The sequence below is a fragment of the Maylandia zebra genome, linkage group LG13, assembly GCF_041146795.1.
Source record: "Maylandia zebra isolate NMK-2024a linkage group LG13, Mzebra_GT3a, whole genome shotgun sequence".
Lineage (NCBI taxonomy): Eukaryota > Metazoa > Chordata > Actinopteri > Cichliformes > Cichlidae > Maylandia > Maylandia zebra.
This window is the reverse complement of record NC_135179.1, coordinates 29,911,752-29,924,791: the sequence shown is the minus strand read 5'-3', so window position 1 is coordinate 29,924,791 and position 13,040 is coordinate 29,911,752. Positions and strand designations below refer to the sequence as shown.

Below are 13,040 nucleotides of genomic sequence, written 5' to 3'. Positions count from 1 at the left end.
ATAGAACAATATACAGGGCGTGGTCATTGGCTAATGATGTGTGAATGACTGATTGTTGTTAGCCAATGACTGAGACCCCCTCCCTGTCACAACACTTTTTCTGGAAATCAGTGTGGTGATGGTAAAAACGCTAAGCCCATGGCTTCAAAACAGAATGTCATAAACCTGTGGATGATGTCACAGTACACACATCCATCTTTTTTTTTTTTTTTTTTGCAAGTTTTGCAGCATTTTCTTTTTCTATTTCCACTGTGTTCAACTAATCTGCTGGTTTTTTCTTAACTTGCATTTGACCTCTCAGGGGAATCATAGTTATCTCCAGTATGGTCCTTTCAAGCACACAGGCCCCACAAAAAAGCCCCACTCACCTCATCACCTGATTTTTCTGTTTAGCAGCCAGTAAGCTGGTTTTAAGGATGAGGGTGGTACCATATACAAGTATAAGATAAATGAAGATTATTTTAAACTGTAAATCTGGCAGATTTGGTAAAGTACACAAATATGCAGTTATCTTTGTACGCTACTAAAGTACTACTACTATGTACTACTATCCATACTGGACTTATTGTGAAATGACCACAATCTGTCCCTATTAATGGATAATTTAAAAAAAAAAAAACAACAACAACAACATCTGGTGCAATGTAAGAAGTTTTGGGGTCATTTAGAATCTCAAGTTATCAATTTTTAACCAAATAACTTAAATTCTGGATTACGAACCAAGCCTAAATGCAACCACTCTTTAGCAGATCTCATTTTTTAAAAGCTATAGTTACAAATAACACCGAGAACAGAAGTGCAAGCTGCAGAAAACCTGCATGTAAAACTAAGAAACAGTCCCAACCCACCTTTAGATACTACTGCTGTACCCTCATCAAATTCAGCCTCTGTTACACGCTGAGAACCTAAACAGTAACAGACACACACACAAAGATACCCACAGATGTGTACACACACCACACACACATATATATGGATGCACACATCAAATGCAGTATTAGGGAAATGGAGTGAAAGCAGACATTTACATAGACACGCATGCTAAACTGCTTATGGACAGGACACTTACACTTACAAGCAGAAATATATGAAAGAGCTTATGCATGTCATGTTGCACACGACACGAGATCTTGACAGACTTACGCTGCAATTTTTTGCCAGGGGCGTCTATGTGTCGTCGGGGCAGGTATGGGGAGGGCTGGGGCAGTGGTATGGATGAGACATCATGAGTTTGGAGGGGATACCAGTGAGGCTTGTCATCCAGTAAGGCCGTCTCTAGCTCCACCAGGACCTGTTCAAGTCACCAACCACACAGTAAATATGTGCTTTGTAAAGAAGTTAAATGTTTAAGGGTTAGGCATTCATTTTTGATGGTTAGGGTTAGGGGCTAGGGAAAGCATTGTGTCAAGTAGATGTCTCCACAAGATATGAATACCCGGCATGTGTGTATGTGGATGTGTGTGCTACCTCTCCCAGAAAGATGCTGTCCTCCTCTGGAGACCTGGGTTGGTCCCACACGGTCAGCTCCAACATGTGGTTTCGGAAATCCCTGCGATGGACGTGACTGTAGACGAATGTCTGGTTCCACTTAGGCTCACAGGTCTTCTTCACTGTTTTTGTCCTTCGTTTGCTCTTGTCGCTGTGTTAAACAACAGATTCTTGTCTTTAAAGTCAGTTGAATGTTGATTTTGATTCTAGTCCCATTTGTGCCTTATTCAGCTGACTGGAACTGCTTTCTTTAAATATAAACGAGATGCTAAACTCACAGTAGAGTGTCTTTTCCCAAAAAAACCCTCTTCGATTGCGTTGTATAACATGATTACTGAAGATGTATTTTATCCATGTGAGGTCAAAGTCATCATCTGCGATCACCCTAACCCTGACTATACTATCAGAACATGAAATTTTTGTTCTTTTTACAAACTGTTCTTCCAAGTCTAAGGGACGAAACAATACTCATTCAATATCAAAAACTTGTGCATATTGTATTATATAAGTATATTCGATGCCAAACTCCAGTGTTTTACATTAAAAGTCACGTGCATGATTTGTGCAGTTTGCATAAAAGAATCGTGTCCTAGCCTTCATGTCACAAGGTTTTTTTGCAGCTCTTTTGTAAATGGCCATAATTTTCATGCCAAATGAGGGCTAGGCATTGTGACTGTTCAGAGTGCCTGTGTCAGGGTTGGCATACCTGCGGTCAGGGAGGAAGTACATTTTGACATAAGGGCTCCTGGGCCGCCCATCAGGCCGAAGAGAAAGCTCCACAGCCTGCAGCACGTTCACTATGAGCTGGTGACCCACTTTATCGTACCACAGCTTCACCTGGATGAGAAGCAAACAAAAACAAATCCGATGCCATGTCTTCACATTTAGCAAACTTGAAAGGTCCTCCACAGTTCAAGTGCCCACACTCACTGAGAGTCGCCCTGGCATTAACTGCGGAGCATCTCGGAGCATCCCGGGACTGGAGGGAGACAGGACATTTAAGGATGGTCTCTCCATCTTCTGGGACTCAAAAGAACTGGAACCTGCTATGAAGGCAGGGAAAGCAATATGTTTGAAATCCCGAGCAGGAAATGCCAGCTGTCTTTCAGAAGGGAGTCAGACTGAAAACATAATCTGCTCCAAAACCAAAGGTGCGTTCGTTACTGAAACTCCAGACTCCTCAGAAAAGTTCACACAGAAACAGTTTAAAGTATAAGTCAGCTAACCTGTCAGGATGACAAATCACCACGCTTCTGTCCTAGTTAGAGTCCAGCAGGCTTCAGTGTGACTTGGGTCACGAAAGCCTTATATTCAATTACATGATCAAAAGTCATCTAACTAACTGCCTACCAGGAAACTGATCTTCTCCCGCTAACATTCATCACAGATGTCAGACATCAGTTAGTTTCAGGAAAAAAAAGAGTTGTCTAATTAGTCACTCCACGCAATATTAGAGGACATTATCAGCCACATGTTCAGAAAGGGAACAGAAAACTTCTAGTACTCATCAATCTCCACGTGTTTGAAGGGAACTGATTATGCTCATTTCAAACATGAGATTTTTATTCTTAGACTCTATTAGCAGGGGTGCACATAAGTGGTCCACAGGTGCGCATTAGCTGTCAAACTAAAAGACGCGCACCAGAAAAGAAGTTGCAACGTGCGTTTGCATACATAAGATTTTCTGGAGGAGAACAGACATTTGTTTAGAACTCTTAAAGATGTCGAAGAAGCTCCTTTAAGCAATTACTTTGGTGTTCCTCCACCTCCAAAGAAATGTCAGAAGGAGTCCGAACCGCAAAAGAAGCGCGTATTCTCTGAAAAGTGGTTGCAGGAGGTGAGCTGGCTTCAAACAAATGATGAAGGCACAGAGATGTGGTGCAGAATATGCCATGAAAATCCCACTCTAGCGGACAAAAACACTGCCTTTTATATGTACGCAAACACGTGTTGCAACTTCTTATCTATTTTGACAGCGAATGCGCACCTGCAGACCACTTATGCACACCCCTGTCTATTAGAATACCTTTGCATGATTTATTATTTGAAAAAAATCCTCATTTATGTCATATTGGGCTTTCTGGGCACCCTTTCATCATCGTTTGTCTTAGCCAGAGCCGTTTGGCTTAGATGATCATATTAGGACTATCTGCTCTTAGTGATGTCACACAGAGCCACAGATAGAAAAAAAACCTGTAAAGCAGTCTGAATCCTGAGCTCTGCAATCAATTATACATAAATTAACATCATTATTTGATACTCTGGCTATGTTTAAGATGAGTGTCTGTTTTAAAGAAACCACTCAACATTTTAAGGGCCAATATTTATCTTTCTTGCTGGGAGTTAGATGAGAATATAAATACCAGGAAGAAATCAGTTTAATTTAGCATAAGAAACGAGGCAGGAAAATTTCACCAATGAATGAGCTCTTAATTTAAACAACTCCAAAACAGACATAACTGGCAGAGCCACTAGTGGATGTCATCTATTTAAAAAAGTATAATTTATCTATTAATTAGAAAAGAATAGGATGAAAAAAAAAGCACATAGTGTACAAACAACAAGGCAACGCAACTAATAGTCTTTATACCTCACCTTTACAACTCTACTAAAATACAGAAGGGAATATTTTTTTAACCTGTGCCGTACATTTGTCTGACAGTACTGTAAGTTCACAGTATTATTATGACGACTTTTACGCATAAAAAGCTACTTTCAGGTGCCCATTTGTCACAAAGGGTCACCACAGTGGGCAGCTGTGCATGTTTTGATTTAGCAGAATTTTACACTGGATGCTCTTCGTGACACAACCCCAAAGGGATCTGCTAGAATCAAACCAATGACCTTTTGGTTGCCAAGTAAATTTGTAAACCATTACGCTATTGAAAGGACATTTATGACATTTTTAATTAAGTGAATTTACTCAATATTTTTTCCACTAATGAAAACCACAAATTTTATTTTTTTACATTTTTGTGAACAGTTGAATAGTGTTTTTTAAAAACCTTTGAGGTAGTTCTTTCAGTTTTTCTTGACTCATTCACACAAGACCTAATTCTTAGAAAGGAAGAAAATATTTCAAAATTTTGGACTATTCCTTTAAGTTTATATGACATAATATGACATCCATAACATAAAGTATATAATAGTACATCAACAAACGTATTTTTTGCTATAATTCATATCATACAAATGAAATCAGCTAGATATACAGATATACGACATACATAGGTGACAAACAAGCACAGAGCAGTCTCAACATGTCAGAGGAGATACCTACTAGATTCTAATGGAGGGTGGGACGTGTCGGGGATTCTTGGAATATCACTGAAAGAGAAACCGCAAAAACACATGCGTCACAGTTGTACTGGCACTGAAGTCAGACTAAGAATGTTAGATGTAAAAGTGACACACAGGCGTACATGCATATTCAGACAGTAGTTACCACGCAGGGAGAAAGCAGCACTGTAAACAAAGGTTATTTGGATGTTGAGATTAAAGGATCATGTGGTTAAAAAAATGGAGAAGCAAAGGGAGATGTGAGTAGAGCAAAGCTCTTCCCGTGACTGCAGTGTTTCCCAGACTCACTCAGTTCTGTTCGACCAATCACAACTGGAAATTATAATGGGTGAAAAACCATTAGCTCATTAGCGTCTATCCACACCGCCATCTTTTCTTATCCATCACCACAACCCATGGGAAACACCAGAATCCACTGCACCAGCTCAATGTAATGTAAAGGAAAAGAAATGGTAATCTGTGTAACACTTATCAGTGTAATTTTCTTTTTCAGTTGAAATTTAAAGTGTGCTAATCTTGGACTCACATCAGGCATGTGATGGTTTTACACATGAAGTGGCAGTGTTTTAGAGTTTTACTTACCAAACAAACCATTATTCAACAATCAAATCCCTAAAAAACATTCTTTTTGAGAGAAATATGGATACCACTCAAAGAGCTAGTGTCTGGACTTAAAGCTAACTAAGATAAACTAGCATAAAGTCTGGAAATAGCTAGGCTAGTCATCTCCTACCTTCAACTTTTTACTTAATGTATAACTGTCAGACTGAAATTTTCTTATTTCTGCTTCAAGTTGAAAGAAAACTGCTTCATTTAGTAAAATTTTTACTTGTAAATTCAAATATTAAACTGATAAGTGTTTCATGGATCATAGGTTGCCTTGAAACACATTCCAAAATCAAAAATAGGAAACATGTATATGGAAAAAAAAATATTGCTTGCTTTATGAAACCCAACTTCAGTAATTCAGAAATAAGGTACCAGGGATACTGTGTGCTGGATTTTACTAATAGACTGTATATAAAAGACAGACGTAGCCATCACACCATCCAGTTTTTAAGTGATGACGTGATGAATCCTGCTTCCAGGCCCAAACTACTGCGTTTAATAAGGCTGTTGTGTATTTAACATGTTTTCATGCTTTGTATCTTGTTGTATTAATCTCAACAAGCCTCCCAAAACAGTCAGTGATCACTGTTGGCCTCTCTCGGTTTTTATTACTGCTATTCATTTTAAAGCTCAGTTTTTAAAACTATAGCTAAGCCCATGCAGCAGTATATTAATGACTAACCTCTTGTTGTGGATCCTGGCATGCGATTGTATTTGTTCGTAACCATCGGGAACCCTCACGTTAACTTTTATCGAGTGCAAAAATATTTAGTGTTCATCCTCCAGCTTCACTGTTTTAATTATGCTAACATAGCTGTGTTGCTAGCGATCACGTAGCACATCATTATACACCAGCTAGCCAAGCTTCAGTAACCCTACAAACTTTGTTAAATTTCATAAATTCGGTTTTCATGGATGCCTGAATGTAAACTTAATTGTTACACCTGGTAGAGCAGCCACACTGATCATTTTATTACAGATGAAAGAGTTTAGACAGTTTTTAACTCTCAGTGACGCTGCAGTGATCGTGTGACTTAGGGACCTGCAGCGGAGTTTAGGCCCAGGCACGGCTAATGACGTCAGACTTAAAGACCAGGTTGGCCAGTGCTTTGAAAAATTCTGTTCTTCCAAGTCCTGAGGATTGTTTAATGTTGCCATCTTCAGTTTTTAAAAACAGAAGTTGCAGCTGCGTAGTCATTCTAACTTGTCAATCACAAGACAGGCTGTTTATCTGACATGCCATTCTTATCGTCCTTTTTTGACTCCTAGTGGGACCAAAATTTAACAAAAAACCAATCATGTTGCATTCTATAACAACTGACACTAGTCGTCCTCTTGTGGCCATTTAAAAAAAATGCAAGTTTACTTGCTTGCTGTGACCATCTTTTATATACAGTCTATGAATTTACTCGAGGGTAAGACTTAATCAGGAGTTTAAAAAATAGGAATTCCAGATGCTGCACAAACAGCTTAAAAGCTTGCGAAAACACTGATACATTGATGGATGTTTTCCGCTGGCCATTTTGCATCCCAACAGGTAAACTTGTAGTTTAATTTAGCACACAGTGCAGCTACTTTCATAAAACCGTATAGTGACATCAATTAGATTTCTCACTTAACAGTATTACAGTTAGTTCCTTTAGGGATGCAAAATGGCACCAGCAAAATCAAAATAGTTTCCATAAGCGTGGCAGAATTAAAAGGTCCTAAAAAAAAAAAAAAAGATTACTTACTGATATTTTCTATACACCCTTCGTGAGTGTTTGGAGAGAAATTCATATATTCAACTTTTTTTTCCATCAATAAGCAGAAAAGTAAAATTTGAGAGCTGCACCAGTGGGCACTTTACTTTTAAAATAACCCACTGGATTGACCTTATTACACACAACAGCAAAACGTATTCAAAATACCTGAAACCAGCTTGCACCCTGGTTTGTGTGACGTTTTTGAAATGACAGCTCTTGAACAATAATAGAAAATGAGAGGGTGACACCTCAAACTCCCTCTCTTTGAATTAAATTTTTCCAAAGCTTTGCTAATGTTAGCAATGTAAGAGTTAGCAAGTCTGCTAAATATAAGGCAAAGTTAGTGTACCAGAAAGCATCCAATTCAAAGTATCTCGAGAAAAATGAACTTTTTTTTGTTTACTGATGACTTTTGATACTAATGATTTGAAATGATACACTTAGAGTTAAAAATAAATTTTACTCAGGGCGTCTACTGTCTTCAGAAGTATGTTCATGACTGTGCTTGTTGAGCTTTGCAATCCATCGACTAAAAACTTCACATTCAGCTTCTCCTGTCTTTAATGGAGCTTACAGACAGTTTTATTTGGTCAATAATAATTCAGCTTTTACCATCCGACAAATAAAAGCAAGTGCTTTTTTAAAGGGGACATATGAGACATGGCTATCTCCCAGTCCAAAACTTGGCAGCTGCAGGCAATGGCCAGTTGTTTTTAATACGTTGAATGCAGCTGTGCATCATAACCTCCTGCTTTGTCTGAGGTCAACTCTGAGTCCAAATAAATGTTGCCTAATTAAATAAGGGTTTCAATTTACAAATAGACTAGTAACTGACAAACCAGGTAAAAACATATGACTCTGACAGTATACTGGACGTGTTTCATGCCTGACTTACCCAATAGGCCTGGATACCACCAACTCCACTTGAGGGTCAGCTTGAGACTCCAAGATGATGTTGTAAACCTCCTTCATAGTTGCTCCCGGTAACAGCTTCCCGTTCCACTGCAAAACCTCGTCACCTGAAATCAGATGTCCACATTGTCATAACTAGCTCAAAAGCCATGTCAAAGTAATGGCTGTTGACAGGATTAAAACAAATAAATTAATACTTTTTATTTGAAATTAACAAAACTAAATAAAGTTATCAAAGGACAAAAAAACATGACATATGTCAGTAAATGAGTCAGGATCATTGGCATGTTTGAACATGTGCTAATGTAGTAAGTGAAACATTGTTTGGGAAAAGAAGAGCACAAAAGTCTGCAGCAATAATAGCTTAGGTGCAAAGTTATTCTTCCCCCTGAGGTAACAAGTGGAGCATGCGTTTATACAGGGGAACACTGGACCTAGGTGTTCCCAATCCATCATCACCCAACCACACCCCACTGGACACCTGCAACACAAAACACAAAGACAAATACAACCTCCCAGCCCACGAGCCAAAAGAGACAGTGTCGTCAGCTGGCACCACCACAGCCTACATACTACCTTAACCTTAGCAGCATGATCCCACATAAGAACATCTGTCAATACGTGTGACCATGGCCACTTCCACATTTTTAGATCTCTTGATTAGCATACACTAGAACTACAAGTTCAGAGACCACGCATCGTATACCACAAATATATAGCATGTGCCTTCCTCAGACTGGTAAGGGAAGTGACATCTTCCAGTAAAAGTTCCAGCAGAAACTATGGTAATATCCGACCATGCCTAAGAATGACATCAGCTCTTTTTTTTTTTCTTTTGTTCTCTGGCCAGCGCCTTCCCTTGGCACCCCTCGTTGTGGCCACAGCTGACACCGGCCAACAACATGCTCGTTGTAGATTACTAATGGATAGCAAATTCACATTTAGCCAAGTCAGTGTTCAGTCGGACTGCAGACACTGTAGAGCTGGGCGATATATCGAGTTTTTAAAAAAATATCGATATATTTTTATACGAGATATAAGATGTGACAATATCCTTTATATCGATATAGTCTATGTTACGTTATAATTATACTTGTGGAGCCGCAAGTTTGCCTCTCTTTCGTCCACTTTCGTCTTTACGCAACGTTACTCGGCCTCGCCTCTCCTTCACTGAACACAACTCCCCCTCCTCCCCCATCGCTTCACCTGCAGGAAGCGACAAGATGGACACGGCAAATCTCCATTAACGAGTTACTGCGCATCGCCCCGTGCGTGGGGCTGGACGGCGTCAATGTGTTAGCTAGCTAACCACGCTAACGCCATGCAGCCTAGAGGTGCTGCACGGACTAAAATCCTTTCATTTTCTCAAAAGTTGACAGCGCGCCTTATGTATGAATTCTGGTTGTGCTTGATGGCCGCGAACCGATTTTATGTGGAACACGGCGCTCAGCAATCTGTCAAAAAATGTTTTAGTACGACTTTGGTAAGCTACGGAGCTGCACCACTTGATGGATTGTCGGAGCATTACGGCTGAGCCTCGCGGAGTGATACGTACTGTGCTTCAACGTAATATTACCCTACTGTATATAAGGACCATAAATGGCACCTGTTGAGAGACGTGGTTGCGAAGCGGATTTCAAACTCCAGGCTGTCAGTCACGCAGTACAAGTTGGGAACAGAGCAGCTTTGAAATCTGTCTTTGTTATTGTGCTCAGCGTCTTTTAGTTTACATTTTGACTGCACAATTGTGAGCTTTTTGTTATGCACAAAAACAACATTGTTTTCTTTTATTTATGGAGCATTATTATTTAATAAATGCTCATAATTTATTTTTGAGTAAATTTGATGTACATCTGCTCTATGTTAATAAAAGTGCCTGTGTGACATCTGGGACACAGCTTTGACTAAGAACTCTCTTCTTGTTCTTACTTTATGGCTTTAAAAAAAATATATCGAGATATATATCTTATATCGCCATCCAGCTAAAAAATATCGAGATATGAATTTTGGGTCATATCGCCCAGCCCTAGCAGACAGACATTTAAATAAGGAACAAATACACAACATATGAATGCCACAAATGTCATTCTATACAACCACATCATCCAGACAGACAGTGTAGCATTCCAGATTTTTAATCAATAGGACCATTATCACTCGAACAGATAAACTTTACTCATAAACTTTGCAGATCAAACTTGGTCAATACAGTCATCCAATCATGGAAGTGGAAATGCAACAGGCTTAGTGATACTGACCTTGCCAAGAGTCTAAACAAAACCTGAGAGTGTTGTCACATAATGGGACAAGAAAACAAGGGAGCTAGAAGCTAGCCAGCTAGAAGATGATGGGTCGATGATGTTGTTTTAAAGTATGAACCTGACTTCTGCATCCAAGTACTTACACTTGTCAGCTGACACCTAGTAAAAGTGCTGCTTAATGGGGAATATCAATAATCATATGAATCATCAAATGAATTTGGTGAGTTTGTGAACGTGTGTCAGCAAATAAACGTTTGGAATTTTTCCAGCTCGTCACACAGAAACTCTTTTAGGTGAACTAACAAATTATTCACATTTATGAGAGTTTTGGTGCTTTAAACCAACCACATGCCTAATTCCCAGTACCAACTTTTTCCCTTTCTGTTACTACTAGTGACTGGGTAACCACAAAAGGGTGGTTTCAACAGACAGAGCTGTCTTTTCTTAAGCAACTCTGGTGTAGAAATTAAACAACTCTTTCGTGAGATCTGCTTCACCACTGTGGAAGGACCTGGCCTGAAAGAAGCATCCAACAACAGGCAGCACTTGATCATCAGGACTGAACTGGCACCACTCAGCCTGCTTCGTAAATGAGCTTCATCATTCCTTGCGATGCAGCCAACTTCTATTTTGCCAGCTACCTTCGAATGTATAAACTATGCTGGAAGTCATTCACATAGTCAGTTTAGTTTTTTGGAACATTGTCATCCTTAACCCTCAACAAACCCTCAGCACCGTATACAGAACAGGCAAACACCATGTCACTGGGGCTAAAGCCAGTTGTCACTTGTGAAACTTCTCTGGCTGTCAACATGAAGCATTGAAAAACCCTTCTACCAAAATCTGCCTAAGAACAGTGACTTTAGCATCTGATGAAAATGCTCCAACAACCCTGACTTTGACCTGTCCAGGGTGTACCCTTCCTCTCGCCCTAAGACAGCTGTGATAGGCTGACCCTGACCCTAACAAGGATAAGCACAAGAGAATGGATGGACGGGCCCTGACTTTGTGCTGATAGGCTGATGACTGGAAGTGCTGCACCTGAACTTGTTTTAACAACTGGGCAAACTTGGAAGGTAAAAATTAGAAGCCTGATCATTTTTGGATCACTTTAGGGATTTCAAAGATAGAAATAAATTGTCGCTTTCACTACAGACCTGGTTGTTACCAGTTGTTAAGGATATGCAACTGGGTGATATGACATATGACAATAAAAAGATATTTTAGCTCCAACTTGGAAGGAAGCAAAGGACCCACAAGTTAAGGAGCATATGCTCAAAAGGTTCTTCTGAAAAGGATATTGGGTATTCTGTCATGAAAATAAAACCATCCGGTGTAAACGGTAAATAAGCACCATCACAGGGAAGTTCTTCACATAAGGAACACAAGTGGAGTGTAGCTTGATGTGTTTCAACACAAGGTATCTCAAAAGAAACAGCTAGTCTAGCAGACACATTTACTTGTTTTTTTTCTTCAGAGCTTAACAATATGCCTTCATATGCTCTTTTTCCTGACACAACTTTTTGAAGTGTTCTTCCAAAACAACAAGACTCAAAAACTCTTAAAGAGATTTTATCTCTGAAGCTGCACAACAAATATTATTCAACAAATCAAGCAAAAACTCCAGGTAGTGCCGCTTATAACCTTTCCTATCATTCCTGAACTCCTCACGATAGGAACCATCCCAAAATAGCTGCTTTCACTAACTCAGTGAGTTGACGTTGATGCAAGGAGGTTTAATGATTACATTTGGCTTCCCAGTTACTTGCCATGAGCAGTAAGTTCTAATATATTCCAATATATTCCATAGCCAAGTGACTTGCTCCTAATCACTGCCACACAACTCCCTTCGAGGTTTTACCTCTGAAGATGCATGCCCAAGGCTGATATTATTTAACACATCACATGGAAACTGCAGGTAGGGCTGCTTATTCTCTTTCCTACCATTTCTAAACTGGTCGCGGTGGCCTTAGAAATGGTAGGAAAGCTAGGTAATACTAGCGAGCATCCCTTCTAACTGCATAAACAACACCTAACTAACTCAGGCCTAGTCTTCAAATTGAAAAGGATAGAACAAGGAAATAACTAGCATCTGGCAACAACCTCACACCCATGAAATGCACCCAAGACAAAAAGTTAAACTGCATTCAACCTGACACACAACCTAGCAAGAAACACAACCTAAGGAACAGTGCTGCTATGCCTTACAGGAGAAAAACTCCCATTTAAATTGTTACACATCAACATGTCAACACTTATGTTTCTTTGGTCAGGCAAAACCATGACTGTTCCAAACAACATAAATTTTTCTCACCCTTAATCAATCAGGTGGAAGGACAAACCCGTAAACGCCAGCTAATTGGGAAATTATCAAAGACCAAGGCCCAACTTGTAAAGACTAGTTCAAAACCCATGATAATTAATGGGACGTTACACCATTAGTCAAGTAAATGAATAGAATTGTTCTTTTTGCAAAACTACATAAAGTAACCAAAGGGGAAAAAAATGGTATATGTCAATCAATGAGTCAGTGATAGCATATTTTGTGCTAGTGTGGTGTGCGAAATATTATTTAGGTAGAACAGCTAATTTTGGCTGATCCCCCAAGGAGTTGCCACAATGGGTAGCTTTGCATGTTTGATTTTTTTTTTTTTTACACTGGATGCCCTTCCTGACACAACCCTCAAAGGGATTTGTGACTAAATCAAACTAGGAACCTTTTGCC

The 13,040-nt window shown here is 39.5% G+C and overlaps 1 protein-coding gene across 3 annotated transcripts in view; it reads right to left on the bottom strand.

Moving 5' to 3' along the window:
• The window catches only part of rims1a (regulating synaptic membrane exocytosis 1a), a 120,673-nt gene that overhangs the window by 23,470 nt on the left and 84,163 nt on the right, over positions 1-13,040 (bottom strand). For 2 of the 3 annotated variants that reach the window (XM_076891930.1, XM_076891929.1), the window contains exons 10-16: positions 8,038-8,161; positions 4,769-4,815; positions 2,419-2,531; positions 2,195-2,325; positions 1,468-1,639; positions 1,144-1,291; positions 849-905 (exon numbers count right to left, since the gene is read on the bottom strand). In XM_076891930.1, the coding sequence (XP_076748045.1) occupies positions 849-905; positions 1,144-1,291; positions 1,468-1,639; positions 2,195-2,325; positions 2,419-2,531; positions 4,769-4,815; positions 8,038-8,161 (792 nt within the window). Of the gene's footprint in view, positions 1-848; positions 906-1,143; positions 1,292-1,467; positions 1,640-2,194; positions 2,326-2,418; positions 2,535-4,768; positions 4,816-7,130; positions 7,149-8,037; positions 8,162-13,040 lie in introns of all 3 variants that reach the window. The other variant, XM_076891927.1, reaches the window with a different exon arrangement.